The sequence below is a fragment of the Mandrillus leucophaeus genome, unplaced genomic scaffold, assembly GCF_000951045.1.
Source record: "Mandrillus leucophaeus isolate KB7577 unplaced genomic scaffold, Mleu.le_1.0 Scaffold624, whole genome shotgun sequence".
Classification (NCBI taxonomy): Eukaryota; Metazoa; Chordata; class Mammalia; order Primates; family Cercopithecidae; genus Mandrillus; species Mandrillus leucophaeus.
Window position 1 is genome coordinate 443,681 of NW_012106742.1, and position 18,041 is coordinate 461,721.

The 18,041-nt window shown below is 42.8% G+C and overlaps 1 protein-coding gene across 1 annotated transcript in view; it reads right to left on the reverse strand.

Moving 5' to 3' along the window:
- Positions 1–18,041, reverse strand: part of NUP210L (nucleoporin 210kDa-like) — a 187,744-nt gene that overhangs the window by 104,629 nt on the left and 65,074 nt on the right. Inside the window, exons 12-15 of the mRNA XM_012000337.1 lie at positions 16,021–16,219; positions 12,626–12,771; positions 7,550–7,771; positions 2,333–2,506 (exon numbers count right to left, since the gene is read on the reverse strand). Coding sequence (XP_011855727.1) covers positions 2,333–2,506; positions 7,550–7,771; positions 12,626–12,771; positions 16,021–16,219 — 741 coding nt within the window. The remainder of the gene's footprint in view (positions 1–2,332; positions 2,507–7,549; positions 7,772–12,625; positions 12,772–16,020; positions 16,220–18,041) is intronic.

An 18,041-nucleotide genomic window follows, 5' to 3' on the forward strand; every position in this document is an offset into this window, starting at 1 on the left:
ACTTTGGGAGGCCAAGGCGGGTGGATCACCTGAGGTCAGGAGTTTGAGACCAGCCTGGCCAACATGGTGAAACCCCATTTCTACTAAAAATACAAAACTTAGCCAGGCGTGATAGTGCATGCCTATAATCCCAGCTACTCAGGAGGATGAGGCAGGCGAATCACTTGAACTTGGGGGCTGGAGGTTGCAGTGAGCCGAGATCGCACCACTTCACTCCAGCCTGGGCGAAAAGAGTGAAGCTCCATCTCAAAAAAAAAAAAAAAAAGATACACAACATAATTAGACAGTGGGAAATACAAATCAAAACCACAATGAGATACCACTTTACACCCACTAGGAAGGCTATAATCAAAATGACACATAATAGCAATTGTTGGCAAGGATGTGGAGAAACTGGAAGCCTCATACACTGCTAGTGGAAATGTAAATGGTGCAGCCACTTTGGAAACAGCTGGAAGTTCTTCAAAAGGCTAAGCATGGAATTAACATAAAAACCACCAATTCCACTCTTAGCTATATACTCTAAAGAAATGAAGACATATGTTCACATAAAAACTTGTAGATGAATGTTCATGGCAGCATTATTCATAATAGCCAAAGGTGGAAACAACACATATATCCATCAACTGATGGCTGGATAAACAAAATGTAGTATATCTACACAATGGAATATTACTTAGCCATTAAAAAAGCACTACTGATACAAGCTTGAAAACATGCTAAATGAAAGAAGCTAGGCACAAAGGACACATATTGTATTATTCCATTCATATGAAATGTCAGAATAGGCAAATCCACAGAGACAGAAAGTCTATTAGTGGTTGCCAGGGGTTGAGAAATGGAGGAAATAGGGAGTGACTGCTAATGGGTATGGAGTTTCTTCCGGAGAAAATGAAAATGATCTGAAGTTAGATAGCAGCGATGGTTGCACAACTTTGATTTGAACATTTTAAAAGGGTGATCTGCTGGGCGCGTTAGCTCACACCTCTAATCCCAGCACTTTGTGAAACTGAGATGGGTGGATCCCTTGAGCCCAGGGGTTCAAGACCAGCCTGCGCAACATGGCAAAACCCCATCTCTACTAAAAATACAAAAAATTAGCCAGCGTGGTGGCACACACCTATAATCCCAGCTAACTGGGAGGTTGAGGTGGGAAAATCACCTGAGGGGGAAGTTGAGGCTGCAGATAGTGCCATGTACTCCAGCCTGGATGACTTGAGTGACCCTGTCTCAAAAAAAGAAAAAAAGGGTGAATATATGCTAGTGTAGGTCAATAGGGTGATGGATAATCATGTCTGTAACTTAGTCTCAAATGGTTCAGGGAAAAAGTTCTTTTCTTGCAACTTGTCTGTAAATTTGAATTATTTCAAATGAAAAGAAAAATGCCATTGAATGACAATGATGTTATAGGGGTAACTTTTATTCTACTCCACTCAGAGTGCTTTAAAAAAAAGTAACTCCTTCATAAACTTCAAATAATATTTAATGTGAAGTCTGACTCGAAAAAATGAGTTCACAACCTATAACATCCCATACTGTTGTTCTTCATAATAAAAGGCAGTATGGCACAAATAACATGTGCTTTGGAGTCAGACAGAAAGTGTTCCTTTCTAGCTTTGTGACTGAGAAAATTAATCGACTTTTAGGAGGCTCAGTTTTCTCATCCAGAAAATGGGAATAACTAATTGATTGCTCTGTTCCGTATAGGCTAAGTAATGACTTCTATGCTCCCAAGCTTGGACCTGTACTCAACATTGTTTATTATATAATATGATGTTCTACTTTCTAGGATAGATAACTCATTTATTTTTCATACCCCATTTCCTACTTAGTAGCTACATTATTGCTTACCACTATTCTTCATGATTGGTTTGGAGAAGAGGTAAATTTTATTACTTATTAATATTGTTAATAAAAGATTTGGTAGCAAAAGATATCAGCAAAATTTGGAAGTTATGTAGTCAGATCTTAATTGTCTGTTGCCATTATCACAAGCTGATTATGTACTTAAGTATAGTAAACAAGTGTAGCCAATTCTAATCTAGTTTAATCACCTCTCCTCAGACACTATCAGAAAATGAGTAATGAATAAAATAATTTATTCAATGTTGATAAGTGGAGAAATGGGGACCTTTGTGCACTGTTGGTAAGAATGTAAGACAGTACAGCTGCTGTGGAAAACGGTATGGCGGTTCCTCAAAAAATTAAAAATAGAATTACCATATGATCTGGCAATTCCACTTCTGGATATATACCCCAAAGAATTCCAGACTATCTCTAAAGCATGGAAGATAAAAGTGCCAACTTAGTTGGAAACATACTCTGTACTTACCAGCTGTTTGTTGTGCTGTGGCAGAGGACATGGCTGGGCACCAGCTGGCACCTTGTATACTGGCGTTACTGACATACTGGCAGGGTGGGCACATATGAAGCGAACCTGCAAAACCTCTACAGCTGGACTAGGGTTCAGGACACCTGGATGATTTCCAATTCGGAATGTGAGAACCTTTAAGGAAATATCAAAGCAAGAGATAATTGTGGGTAGATACTTGATGCCAATATAAATGTGTTAGAATTATTCAAATTCCAGCATAGAGAGTCCCTTTCACATTATAATCTGACAAATCCCTTAAAGACATTATAGTTCTTAATTATCTGTGCTAAAGGGCATTAATAATATCATGAAACTTTGAAAACAAATGGAACATTAAAAAAATCTAGGTCAGGCACAGTGGCTCATGCCTATAATCCCAGCACTTTGGGAAGATCACCTGAGTCTAGGAGTTCAAGACCATCTTGGGCAACATAGTAAGACCCCATCTCTACAAAAAATCTAAAAATTAGCGAGGCATGGTGGTGCACGCCTGTAGTCCCAGCTACTTGAGAGACTGAGGCAGGAGGATTCCTTGAACCCAGGAGGTCAAGGCTACAGTGAGCCATGTTCATGCCACTGCACTCTAGTCTGGGCAACACAGTGAGACCTTGTCTAAAAAAAAAAAAAAATCTAACTTTGACTGGGTATGGTGGTGTGTACCTGTAATCTCAGCTACTTGGAAGTCTGAGTCAGGAGGATTGCTTGCGCCTAGGAGTTCAAGACCAGCCTGAGCAACATAGTGAGACCCTGTCTCAGAAAAAAAAAAGAATCTAACTTTGACCAATTACTTCAGTCTTTTCCTCCACCAAATATTTTGCTACAAGTTCATAAAAAGTGAAAAAACTGATTTGTGTTTCCACTTATTTCTAGTAGAAGTACTAATGAATAACGGAATGTGGAAACAAAAATAAGTTAGGAAACTTCAAATGGGGGTTAATTAGGCCTGAAATTACTAATAGCTCACTCAACAAACTAGGAAAAGAAGGAAACTATCTTAACATAATAAAAGCCTTATCACAGCTAACATCATACTCAATAGTAGAAGACTGATTCCAAAAATGGGCAAAGGCCCAGTGCGGTGGCTCGCACCTGTAATCCCAGCAATTTGGGAGGCTGAGGTGGGTGAATCACCTGAGGTCAGGAGTTTGAGACCAGCCTGGCTGATATGGTGAAACCTCATCTCTACTAAAAACACAAAAATTAGCTGGGCATGGTGCCACACGTCTGTAGTCCCAGCTACTCAGGAGACTGAGGCAAGAGAATTGCTTGAACCTGGGAGGCAGAGGTTGCAGTGAGCCAAGATCATACCATTGAACTCCAACCTGGGTGACAAGAATCAAACTCCGTCTCGAAAAAAAGAAAAAAGAAAGAAACTGAAAATAACAAGTATTGGTGAGGTTCTGGAGAAATGGGAACCCTGGTGCACTATTGGTAGGAAAGTAAAATGGTACAGCTGCTGTGGAAAATAGTATGGTGGTTCCTCAGGAAATTAAAAATAGAATTACCATATGATCAAGCAATTCCACTTCTGGGTATATATACCCAAAACAATTAAAAAGCAGGATCTTGAGAGATAGCTGTATTTGTTGACAGCATTATTATTATTATTGCTATTATTATTATTTGAGACAAAGTCTCACCCTGTTGCCCAGGCTGGAGTGCAGTGGCATGATCTTGGCTCACTGTAACCTCCGCCTCCTATGTTCAAGAGATTCTTGTGACTCATCCTCCTAAGTAGCTAAGACTACAGGCACACACAACCACACCCTGTTAATTTTTGTATTTTCAGTAGAGACAGGGCTTTGCCATGTTGGCCAGGCTGATCTCGAACTCCTGGCCTCAACTGACCCACCTGCTTCAGCCTCCCAAGGTGCTGGGATTACAGGTGTGAGCCACTGTGCCTGGTCAACAGCAGCATTATTCATGATCGCTAAAACCTTACTCTAAGCAACCCAAGTGTCCATCAATGGATGAGTGAATAAGCAAAATTTCTTTTTCTTTTCTTTTTTTTTTTTTGAGAGTGACTCTTGCTCTATTGCCCAGGCTGGAGTGCAATGGCATGATCTCGGCTCACTGCAATCTCCACCTCCCAGGTTCAAGCAATTCTCCTGCCTCAGCCTCCCAAGTGGCTGGCATTACAGGTGCCCACCACCACGCCCAGCTAAGTTTTGTATTTTTAGTAGAGATGGGGTTTCACCATGTTGGCCAGGCTGGTCTCGAACTCCTGACCTCAAATGATCTGCCCACCTCGGTCTCCCAAAGTGCTGGGATTATAGGCATGAGTCACTGCACCCGGCTGCAAAATTTCATATATACATATATATATATAATTTTATATGTACATATTTTATATATACATATATATATAAAGGAATATTATGCAGCCTTAAAAGGAAGGAAATTCTGACGTATGCTACAATGTGAATAAACCTTGAGAACATTATGTTAAGTGAAATAGGCCAGTCATAAAAAGAAAAATATTATATGTATTCCATTTATATGAGGTACTTAGAGTTGCCAAAATTAGAGACAGAAAGTAGATTAGTGGTTGCCAGGGGCTGGGGTGAAGCAGAAATGGGGAGCTATTCTTTTTTTTTTTTTTAAACGAAGTCTCGCTCTGTTACCCAGGCTGGAGTGCAGTGGCGCGATCTCAGCTCACCACAACCTCTGCCTCCCAGGTTCAAGCAATTCTTCCGCCTGAGCCTCCTAAGTAGCTGAGATCACAGGCACATGCCACCACACCTGGCTAGTCGTTTTGTTGTTGTTGTTGTTTTTGTTTTGTTTTGTTTTGTTTTAGCAGAGAGGGGTTTCACCATGTTGGCTAGGCTGGTCTCATACTCCTGACCTCAAGTGATCCAGCTGCCTCAGCCTCCCAAAGTGCTAGAATTACAGGCATGAGCCACCACACCCAGCCAGGAGTTATTCTTTAATGGGTATAGAGTTTTAGTATGTTTTGTTTGTTTGTTTTTTGAGATAAGATCTTGCACTGTCACCCAGACTGGAGTGCAGTGACTAGATCATAGCCCACTGTAACCTCAAACTACTGGGCTCAAGTGATCCTTCTGCCTCAGCCTCCCAAGTAGCTAGGACTATAGGTGTCTGCCACGATACCCAGCTAATTTTTTATTTTTTAGTAGGGACAGGGTCTCACTATGTTGCCCAGGCTGGCCTTGAATTCCTGGCCTCAAGTGATCCTCCTGACTTGATTTCCCAAAGTGCTGGGATTACAGGCATGAGTCACTGTGCCCAGCCTTAGAGTTTCAGTTGTATAAGATGAAGAGATGGATGGTAGTGATGGCTGCACAAGATTATGAATGTACATAATACTATTGAACTGTACATTTTAAAAATGATTAAGATTGTAATTTTAGGCCGGGTGCGGTGCCTCATGTCTGTAATCCCAGCACTTTGGGAGTCTGAGGTGGGCAGATCGCCTGAGGTTAGGAGTTCAAGATCAGCCTGACCAACATAAGAAACCCCATCTCTACTAAAAATACAAAATTAGCCGGGTGTGGTGGCGCATGCCTGTAATCCCAGCTACTCGGGAGGCTGAGGTAGGAGAATCGCTTGAACCCAGGAGGCGGAGGTTGTGGTGAGCCAAGATCGTGCCATTGCACTCCTGCCTGGGCAACAAGAGCAAAACTCCATCTCAAAAAAAAAAAAAAGAAAGAAAGAAGAAAAAGGATGATAATTTTATGTGTATTTTACCACAATAAAAAATTGAGGAGGAAAATAAGTAATTAGCTCTGAAATTACTAATAGCTAGTTATATATACAGTAAAGTTCACTACAAATATTAGAAAGAAACCTATGCAGTAAGCTATGATTGTTCCACTACACTCCAGCCTGGGCAGCAGACCACCCTGTCTCTAAAAGATAAAAATAAATAAATAAAATAAAATAGAATGAAGTTTATGGATTACAGCACAGTTCCTACCAAGTTAAAATCTTACATTGATTTCCTTATGTGCTGGTTAGCTTTGCTGTTTCACAGTCATACCTTGAATTCTCAAGCCCAGTAAAACTGCAAATCTTTGTTACTGATTTTGATAGAAGTACAGCACAGCTGTGAATGAAAACTATGTAAATCCACCAGTACCTCCAAAAATAATTAAAACTCAGCTGGGCGCAGTGCCTCATGCCTGTAATCCCAGCACTTTGGGAGGCCAAGGTGGGTGGATCACTTGATTCCAGGAGTTCAAGACCAGCCTGGCCAACATGGTGAAACCCTGTCTATACAAAAAAACAAAAATGGCTGGGCACAGTGGCTCACGCCTGTAATCCTAGCACTTTGGGAGGCCGAGGCAGGCAGATCCCAAGGTCTGGAGTTTGAGACCAGCCTGACCAGTATGGTAAAACCCCGTCTCTACTAAAAATACAAAAATTAGCCAGGCGTGGTGGTGTGCACCCGTCATCCCAGCTACTCAGGAGGCTGAGGCAGGAGAATCTCTTGAACCCAGAAGGCAGAGGTTGCAGTGAGCCGAGATTGCACCACTGGGCAATCTCGACTCCAGCCTGGGCAACAGAGTGAGACTCCGTCTCAGAAAAAAATTAGCTGGGCATGGTGGTGTGTGCCTGTAATCCCAGCTACTCAAGAGGCTGAGGCATGAGAATTGCTTGAACCCAGGAGGCAGAGGCTGCAGTGAGCCGAGATGGTGCACTGCACTCCAGCTTAGGCAACAGAGTGAGACCCTGTCTCTAAATAAATAAATAAAAATAATTAAAAATAATTCAACTGATAGAGGGCAATATGTTTATTATTCTTATCAGTGTAGATCTAATTAGTTCCTCAAAATTGCTAACCATAGATGATACTTCAAAGTTTCCCTTCCTTGAATTCTTAAAGTTGGGAAACTAAATATCCTAAAGTCTACAAAACAAGGAAGTGAATTATAATGATAATGTGGTTGCAAATAATGTGAAATAAGCTCATTACTACAAAAAGATCTTGTTTAGTTCATGAACTGCTGGAATTCTTGGATGAGCAAATTGAAACCTCTGGGTACATTTTAAGGATAATAAAGTTTTAGAAAAAACAATCCTTTGATCAATAAATAGAATTTTTCTGTTTAGTCCATAAACTAAATTCAGTGGAATCTAAAAAGGAATGGCTGGAAGTACAAAGGATTTGGAGTATTATACTAAAGAAAATGTTGTAAAAAACTGTTTTCCTACTTGTTCCCCTAAATCCAGGCATTGGATCCGGTAGATGTACTGGTTCTGTTTTCTCTTAGATGGCAGCCACACTTGTGCTATTCCAATCTTCTCTGTCTTCTCCGCACTCAATTCCAAAAAAAATCGGGAGGGCTCCAAGATCCATGGACGAGGACCCCCTTCAAATACCATTTCCTTCACAGACTGCCATGTCACCAATGCCACTTCCACAGGATTTAGAGCCTGAAGATATTTAAAGAAATTAATCCCTGACAGGTTAGGGAATTCAATCATTTTCTAAAGTGAAACACTAGTTATCTGAATATGCTGCAAATGACGTTAAACTTAATTCCCAAATTAAGAGATATGTATGCCATGCCTCTCACTTGGAATGCTTCTCAACCCAAGCTGGATCCTACCTATCATTTGAATCTAACTATTAGGTTACTTTATCCATTAATTTGTGTCCAGTCATTCTAGACCACACCACTTCTGCATCCTCTAAGCTCTTACAGTATTTATCTGTACCATTCATTTGTACACTGTTCATTTCCTAATGTTATTATATGTATGTCAAATGCTATGTATAAATCTAATAATTTTTGTCGTTTTCTCTAGTTATATAAACTCCTTAAGAGGAGTCAGTATCTTATACCTAATTTGTTTTCGTATTTCTCTTCTTCACTGGGATTTAGTACAATGTTGTGCACAGAAAAGGTATTGTATAAATAACTGCATAAGCATTTTTTTCAGGCTAGAGAATGAAAGATAAGATGCATAAGCATTTTAAACTGATATTTTACTACAGTATCAAAGAACTTCTGCCCTAAAAATATAAAAATAATACATCTATACACTTCACCATATTTCTCCAAGAACTTTATAAACTAAGAAGTAGACAAGATAGGTATTACTCAATTCAGTATAGAGTAGTTGTATCCCATTTATAGATGAGGAAACTGGCATTAGGGGAATGAAGTATTCTCAAATTGTAGGTTATTTTTGTATGGCACACAATGTCCACAACAGTGACTAATTTTTTTTATTATACTTTTAAGTTCTGGGATACAAGTACAGAATGTACAGGTTTGTTACATAGGTATACATGTGCCATGGTGGTTTGCTGCACTCATCAACCCGTCATCTACATTAGGTATTTCTCATAATGCTGTCCCTCCCCGACTCCCCCACCCCCACAACAGGCCCCGGTGTGTGATGTTCCCCTCCCTGTGTCCATGTGTTCTCATTGTTCAACTCCCACTACAGTTGTTAAAACGAAGTAGAGAGTTTTAAAACTAAGTAGAGAGTTGAAGCAATTATTCTAAAAATGTAAGCAAACTATGCTTTTTTTCTGGAACTGTTCAGTCATATTTATTATTGAGTACTATTAAAACTGAACATTCCTATCCCTGATGGTAGTATTCTCTTAAATAATGTGTATATAATTCAATAAATATTCACTTATGAGGATACAGTAATAGAAATTCAAATAAAGTCTTGTCTCACAGGGGAGTCCACAATCTGGCAGAGACAGACTTAGAGTAGGTAAAGAGTACAATAAGTATTGCAAAAAGACATGTGGCCAGGTGCGGTAGCTCATGCCTGTAATCCCAGCACTTTGGGAGGCTGAGGTGGGTGGATCACTTAAGGTCAGGAGTTTGAGACCAGCCTGGCCAACATGGTGAAATCCCATCTCTACTAAAAATACAAAATTAGCCGAGCTTGGTGGTGCACGCTTGTAATCCCAGCTGTTTGGGAGGCTGAGGCAGGATAATCACTTGGAGGCAGAGGTTGCAGTGAGCCAAGATCGCACCATTGCACTCCAGCCTAGGCAACAAGACCAAAACTTGATCTCAGAAAAAAAAAAAAGACATGTTACAGAGTACCATACAAATTTTTGACCAGGCGTGGTGGCTCATTCCTGTAATGCCAGCAGTTTGGGAGGCCAAGGCAGGTGGATCACTTGAGCCCAGGAGTTCAAGACCAGACTGGCCATCATGGCAAAACTCTGTATCTACTAAAAATACAAAAATTAGCTGGGCATCATGGTGCGTACCTGTAATTCCACCCACCCAGGAGGCTGAGGCACAAGAATCACTTGAACCCAGGGGGTGGAGGTTGCCAAGATTGCGCCACTGCATTCCAGCCAGGGTGACAGAGTGAGACTCTGTCTCAAAAAACAAAAAAAAAAAAAGAAAAGAAAAAAAAAAGTTTTTGACAGAAGAAATGAATAGAAAAAATAAACACAGAGGTCTCATAGATGGCTTTTCTGGAAAAGCAAAACCGAAATGATTCCTTTTTCTTAGATGTATAGTCCAAAACTAACCAGACGAACTGAATTGAGCTGATAATGTAAAAGGACAAATTGAGAACTGTACCATGTACTGAAACACAGTAATGATAACAAGGGTAGAACATACATATTTTTAAACAATTTTTTTTTTCATCAGGCAAGGGGAAAGACACATGACTAATATACTAGGTAAAAAAGAAAATCATCATCTTACTTCCTATCCTTTAAGGACAACTTTCATTCAGGGGAGATCTATTTGTGGACACTCAATACATACAAAATAAGCCTAAGGACAATGATAAAAGTGAGAAAAAACCTAATGGAACTTTACAGTGAGCCACAGCCAAGCACTTGCATTTAATGAGGCAAGAAGGAGGACTCACCCAGGGAACTAGTGAAACATACTTGAACCTATATTTAATATATGTGCTACACAATGTACAATGAGGCCAACTTAAAATGGAGATTTGAATGAATAATTTATCTTTTTTCTTTTACTTTACTTTACTTCTTTCATTAGTGTTAATATTTTTCCCTGTGGATGCTCCTTATTCCAAGAGGCATTGAGTCAGGATTTGTCAGTATCTATCAGCAAAAACTTGTAGATACCAATTTTAGCTCCTGCTGGAATCAAATAGGATGTAGAAAGCATGCCAGTCTCTATCTACTTTTATTCTGAATCGTTGCAGGATCCTTGGGGTGTCGCTTTTCCGGCTGGAAACCTCTGTGGCTGGTGGCACTTTTGCCCAAGTTTTGTTTGGGCCCACAGGGCTTGTTCCATCCACTCGGCCTGGCAGGCTGTGCTTGGTTCATGCTACCAGCCTGGATCTCACACCTGCCAAGGGTGAGCCAGGCATGGAATGGCAACAGGTGTGTGAGTGAGTGAGCATGGGGTCCAGCCACTGCACACAGTCAGGCACACCAGTTGCTGTAGTGGGAGAGGTAGCTCCAGGTGCTGGCATGGGCACTGGCTCTCTGCAAGCCTGTGGCTAGATCAGGTGCACCGCAAGCAGCTTCCACGATGCCACTGGGGAACACAGTGGTGCCTGGAAGCTTGGAGACTCCAGGAACCACAGGGCCCCAAAGTGGGAGTCACAGCCCTGGCTTGGGGAGCTCCCAGGTCTCAGCTCCCTGAAGAGTCGCAGTTCTTCTCTTTACCCACAATGTGGTGAGCAAGGGGCATGTTTCAGCCCTGTTTGTGTTATAGCTCTTTCAGCCCTGCCATTGGGCAGGTCCCAAGTTCTTGTCCTGCATCCAGGAAGAATAAGGTACGCAGAACAAGTGGAGGGTGAGCAAGGTGAAGAAGAGCTTTACTGAGTAACAGAATAGCTCAGAGGAGGCCCTGGAGTGGGCAGTACCTCTCTGCTGCTGGTCATCCCAGTGTCTGCAACTCTCAGAAGAGAGGAGGCCCTGGAGTTGGTAGCTCCTCTCTGCAGCTGGTTGTCCAACATCTGCCCAGCTCTGGCTGAGCCTGGAGCTTTTATGGGCATCAAAGGGGAGGAAGTCTACACTGACTGGTCCATGGGCAGCCACGGGTGGGCCCAGAAAAGGCATCACAAGTTCCCACTCTGGTCTGCGGGACTGGCAGCCTGGATCCCAGTGTTCAGGCCCTGCCTGGTCTGAAGGTAGGGCCTCACCAGGGACTGCACCTTCTGCCCAGGAACCTGTCTGCCTCCTACTGCTGTTCATGGCACCCAGGCTGTAGATGCCAAGGGGCACCTGCAGGCCAGTGCTGAGCTGCCCTCCCTTGGCTTCCCTCCTACGCTTGTTGGTGCCCAAAGTCTGGAGAGGGCCAAGGCAGCAGGGGCCTGCCATGTCAAAATTGCCCCAAGCATGTGCTCATCTGGCCAGACTGTGACAGCACCCAGGATTGGCCCAACTTTGTTCTGAGATCACAGTTGGTGCTGACAGCAGGGAGAAGCCAGGCAGTGGGAGCACGCAGAAGGGGCCTTCCTGGGCCCCCAAGAGTACAAGGATGCCTGGGTCTGCAGCTGCCATTTGGGTGGCTGCAGTTGCATGGCAAGGAGGTGGTGGGGCTGGGGCAGGGGTGCATCTCCTGCCTGCTCAGTGGAGCAGGAGGCCTGGGTCCGCAGCCATGACTTGGGCAGCCAAAGCTGCACCCAGGGAGCTCCTGCCCCACCAACTCAGAAGGAGTGGGGCTCCCGGGGCTCCCACTTGGTGTCGGCTCCAAACGGCTCCATGGAGTGTGCAGCCCCAGCTGCATCTCCCTGCTGCAGATGGCGTGAGGGCAGCAGCTGCTCCAGACAGGCTGCCACTGCCATCAGAACCACTTATCGTACTATCTCCATTATAATGAACCAGTCCTTAGGGCTCAATATAACGGCTTCTGTGCTTAAAATCCATAAGTAGATAGGGTAAAAGATGATTGACGTCCTTCCATAGGACAGAAATTATCTTTCAGAGTTCTTCAAAAGGGAGTATGCTAATATACTAATTTTGGTATTTACAGAGATATATGTGCATGTAAAAATTCAGATAACAACTTAAGATGAGCGTACTTTATGAACTTTTCTGTACATATTTTATACCTCAGTAAAAAAGAAGAAAGGGAAATATCTAAAACTTTCTGATACAACTTAAAGATATTCCTGTGAGGCAGTAAACTCCCTGGAGACTTAGGTTTGAGGAGACAGCTGCAGATCTAAAAACAAAAGAGTGGCAAGTAAAGAGAACATAAATGTCATTGATCCTTAGTAGAGACCACAGATAACTAGCAAGCCCATAAGTGGACATAGTTGAGTCCATTAAAAGAAATGCCAGTTCCTTACCATGAAATATCTTACCTTTAGGGGTTCATAAGCAGCAAATGTAGCACTGCTCTCCAAGTACTTGTCACATTCACTCACACTTACTGTTACCACAGCATGGCCGAGAGATTTAGCTGCGATATGTGTACTGGAACAATGCATTGGTCCAGGTCTTTGAATACCTGTGAATCAAAAACCATGATTTTGGCAGGGCGTGGTGGCTCAGGCTTGTAATCCCAGCACTTTGGGAGGCCGAGGCAAGCAGATTGCTTGAGCTCAGAAGTTTAAGACCAGCCTGAAACACATGGTGAAACCCCGTCTCTACAAAATATTTAAAAAATTAGCCAGGCACGGTGGTGTGCACCTGTAGTCCCAGTTACCCAGGAGGCTAAGGAAGGAGGATCGCTTGAGCCCAGGAGGTTGAGGCTGCAGTGAGTCGTGATTGTACCACTACACTCCAGCCTGGGCCACAGAGTAACACCTTACCTAAAAAAACAAAACAAAACAAATATGATTTCAGTGGGGTAACAAGCAGTTAGTTTTCTTTTTTTTTTTTTTTTGAGATGGAGTCTCACTCTTGTTGCCCAGGCTGGAGTGCAATGGCACAATCTCAGTTCACTGCAACCTCTGCCTCCCAGCTTCAAGCGATTCTCTTGCCTCAGACTCCTAAGTAGCTGGGATTACAGGCACCCACCACCATGCCTGGTTAATTTTTTGTATTTTTAGTAGAGATAGGGTTTCACTGTGTTGGCCAGGCTGGTCTCAAACTCCTGACCTTGTGATCCACTCACCTCAGCCTCCCAAAATGCTGGGATTACAGGCATGAGCCACCGCACCCAGCCACGACCAGTTAGTTTTAAAGGAAATTAAGCTACAAAAATATAAGAATTTTAATACATTAAAAATACCATCTTGGGCCAGGCACAGTGGCTCACGCCTGTAATACCAGCACTTTGGAAGGCCGAGGCAGGTGGATCACCTGAGCTTAGGAGTTCGAGACCAGCCTGACCAACATGGAGAAACCCCATCTCTACTAAAAATACAAAATTAGCCGGGTGTGGTGGTGCATGCCTGTAATCCCAGCTACTTGGGAGGTTGAGGCAGGGAGAATTACTTGAACCCCGGAGGCGGAGGTTGAAGTGAGCCAAAACATGCCATTGCACTCCAGCCTGGGTGACAGAGTAAGACTGTTAAAAACAAACAAACATACAAACAAACAAAACCCATCTTGATCTCTTACATTATCAATTAGGCCCTTTATATCAAGTTGATATCTGTTCTTTCTATTGAGAGACATATATAAGACACAGTTGTATGTACAGTGGCAATATATATATATGAGCAAAGATCCTGACTTGAAGCATTTATAGTTTCAAGGGGAAAGTGAAAATGTAAATAAGTCACTTAAAACATTAATAGAAAGTGATAAGTATTATAGAAGTCTAGAAAATAGAAAGATTATTTCAAGCTGGAGAGATCGAGGAAAGTTTAAAGTATCTCAGGCTGAGAAAACAGAATGAACAAAGAAATACAAATGAGATATAAATGAGAATATGAGAGATATATATGAGAGAATTTAAAGTAGTTGATTTAGCCGGGCATAGTGGCTCACGCCTGTAATCCCAGCACTTTGGGAGGCTGAGATAGGCAGATCACTTGAGGTCAGGAGTTCGAGACCAGCCTGGCCAACATGGTGAAACCCTGTCTGTACTAAACATTCAAAAATTAGCCAGGTGTGGTGGCACGTGCATATAGTCCCAGCTACTCAGGAGGCTGAGGGACAAGAATCCCTTGAACCTTGGAGGTGGACGTTGCAGTGAGCGGAGATTACACCACTGCACTCCAGCCTGAGTGACAGACTGAGATTCCATCTCAAAAAACAAAACAAAACAAAACAAAAAATAAATAAAAATAAACACATAACATAGTTGATTTAGCTAGAACCATATATGAAGCAAAAGTATGAAATCATGAAAACTAGGTTGGGTTATATTGTAGAGGGGTCTTGAATACCAAACTAAAAGGATTTTGACTCCATTCCACTGACAATGAGAAGTCTCTCAAGATTTTTGAGCAGAAAAAGTAAGACCAAAGTTGAGTTCATAAAGATCCATCTGATAACCATGATGATCAGAGGTAAGAATAGTCGGGAGGATTTTGTTGTCCTACATGGGAAATAAGGGGCTAAAAATTAAAATACTCTGAGAAGAGGGGAAAGATCACTTGAACCCGGGAGTGAGGGTATGTACATATGTATGCATGTAGTATAATGAACAAGGGCAAAGCAAAAGTCCAATTTGATACCAAGCTTACAGACGTAAGAATTAAACAGTTAAGGTATAAAAATTATTCAGAACAGAGCTTGGCAAAGAGTAAATGCTGAGCAAATCTTAGATGCTACTACTGTCATTATATTGATGAAAAAGCAATGGGGATCAGGATCGACTATGAAGTTCAATAGCAGGAAAGGATGTTGACCTTTATTCATATTTTCTGTTTTACTAGAAAGAGCTATTTTATCCTTTTTCAATAAATTGAATGTATGCATCTATTAAATGGCTCTACACTCCTCTTAGAAAGACATATGATATATATATTAGGGAAAGAAAGAAGAAAAGAGCTTGAGGCTAGAAATGGAAAACCTTACTGTGAACTAAAATCTGATATTGACCTTGCACTTGTAATCCAAGCTACATGGGAGGCTGAGAGAGCAGCGTAGCTTGGGCCCAGGAGTTCAAGGTTACAATGTTCTATGATTGCACCACTGCACTCCAGCCTGGGTGACACGGTGAGAACCTGTCTCTAATAATAATAATAATAATAATAATAATAAATTAATAAATAAATAAAAACTGGCCAGGCACAGTGGCTCATGCCTGTAATCCCAGCACTTTGGGAGGCCGAGGTGGGCAGATCACCTGAGGTCAGGAGTTCAAGACCAGCCTGGCCAACATGGCGAAACCCCATATTTACTAAAAATACAAAAATTAGCCAGGCATGATGGTGGGCATCTGTAATCCCACGTACTTGGGAGGCTGAGGCAGGAAAATCACTTGAACCCGGGAGGTGGAGGTTGCAGTGAGCCGAGATCATGCCACTGTACTCCAGTCTAGGTGACAAAAGCGAGACACTGTCTCAAAAAACAAAAATAAAAAAACAAAAAACTGATATTGTCCAGCCACAATGTTGTTCAATTTCTGTGCCTGTGTTTCTACATCTGTAAAATGAGGAGTATAACACTTACTACAAGGCATTTGACAAAATAAAGTATTATAAAGGAAAATAATATGTGAATTTAGACTACAATTGGTAGTTTCTGAATTGTTGATTGCTTCCTTAAAGACAAAGAAAGTAATCTGTCACACTGGCAGAGTTAAAGATAAATAAATAAAGAGAAAGGATGGAGAAGATTTAAAAAAGGCTACTTTTACCTTCTTTGAGCAGAGTAAAGACTCCTTGTTTATCCATGTTCAGATCCAAGGATAAATGAGAGCAGTCTGTGAATGCCATGACTTCTTTGGTCTCTTTATTTATGTGATACATTGCAATGGGGATTTCTATAATCTGGCCAATCTCCACATCAGCATGAAATGGTAACAGTTCCATTTTGTTCAGTTTCAGGACATGTATCTGGAGGGGAAAAATTCATCTTTCAAGAAAATTATGTTAAAAAAGTCTTAGGAGGAGGAGAAGCAAGATGGCCAAATAGAACCCTCCAGTCCCCCCTGCAGGAACACCAAATTGAATGACTATCCATACAAGAAAGCACCTTCATAAGAATCAAAAATCAGGTGAGCAATCACAGTACCTGGTTTTAACATCATATCAAGGAAAGAGCCACTGAAGAGGGAAGAAAAGAGTCTAGAATTGCCAACATCACTCTCTTCCATTCCCAGGCAGTGGCAGCAGCCACGTGGTGCAGAGAGAATCTGTGCACCTGGGGGAGTGCAGTGATTGTGGGATGTGGGACTCTGCATTCCACAATCACTGCACTCCCCCAGGTGCACAGATTTGGAACTCAGTGCTGCCTACTACAGTGGAAAGCCACACAGGGCAGAATTCAGTCAGTGCCTGTGGAAGAAGCATTTAGACCAGCGCTAGCCAAAGGGAATGAATTGCCCATCACAGTGGTCTGAACCTGAGTTCCAGCTAGCCCCGACACTGTGGGCTAAAGCACTCTGGGATCCTAAATAAACTCGAAAGGCAGTTTAGGCCACAAAGACTGCAATTCCTGGGCAAGTTCTGGTGCTGTGCTAGGCTTGAAACCGGTGGACCTGGGATGCATATGACCTAGTGAGATACCTGCTGGGGTGGCCAAGAGAGTGCTTGTACTACTCCTCCCCACATCCCAGGCAGCACAGCTCATAACTCTGGGAGAGTTACTCCTTCTTCCTGCTTGAGGAGAGGCGAGAGTAAAAAGGACTTTGTTTTGCAACTCGGATAATAGCTCAGTCACAACAGGGCATCAGGCAGAGTCACAAGGCCCCCATTTCAGACACTAACTCCCTAAAAAATTTCTATACACACCCTGGGGCAGAAGGGAACCTGCTATCTTGAAAGGAAGGACACTGTCCTGGTAGGATTCATCATCTGCTAATTAAAGAGCCCTTGGGCCTTGGCTGGGTGCGGTGGCTCATGCACGTAATCCCAACACTTTGGGAGGCCAAGGTGGACGAATCACCTGAGGTCAGGAGTTCAAAACCAGCCTAGCCAACATGGCAAAACCCTGTCTCTACTAAAAAATTAGCTGGGCATGGTGGCAGGCGCCTGTAATGCCAGCTGTCAGGAGGCTGAGGCATGAGAATCACTTGAACCCGGGAGGTGGAGGTTGCAGTGAGCCTAGATCACACCACTGCACTCCAGCCTAGGCAACAGAGCAAAAATCCATTAAAAAAAAAAAAATAGCCCTTGGGCCTTGATTAAACATTTGGTGGCTGCCAGGTAGTATTTGATGCAGGCCTTAGGTGACACCCAGTGCCATGGGGGCTTCAGGTGTGACCCACTACATTCCCAGCTGTGATGACCATGAGCAGAGACTTCCTCTGCTTAAGAAAAGGAAATGGAAAAGTAAAGGGGACTTTGTCTTGGGTACCAGCTCAACCATAGTGAGGTAGAGCACCAAGTGGGCTTCAGGAGTCCCCAGTTTCAGGTCTTGGCTCCTGGATGGCATTTTTGGACTTGCCCTAGGCCAGAGGGGAGTCCACTTCACTGAAGGGAGAGACCCAGGCCTGGCAGCATTCACAAGCTGACTGAAGAGTCTTTGGACCTCGAATGAACATTAGTAGTAGCCAGGCAGTATTTGCCATGGGTCTGGGGCAGTGGTGCCTACAAGGAGAGACTCCTTCAGTTTGAACAAAGGAGAGGCAAGAATGAGAAGGGGGCCAGGTGCGGCGGCTTACACCTGTAATCCCAGCACTTTGGGAGGCTGAGGTGGGTGGATCACTTGAGGCCA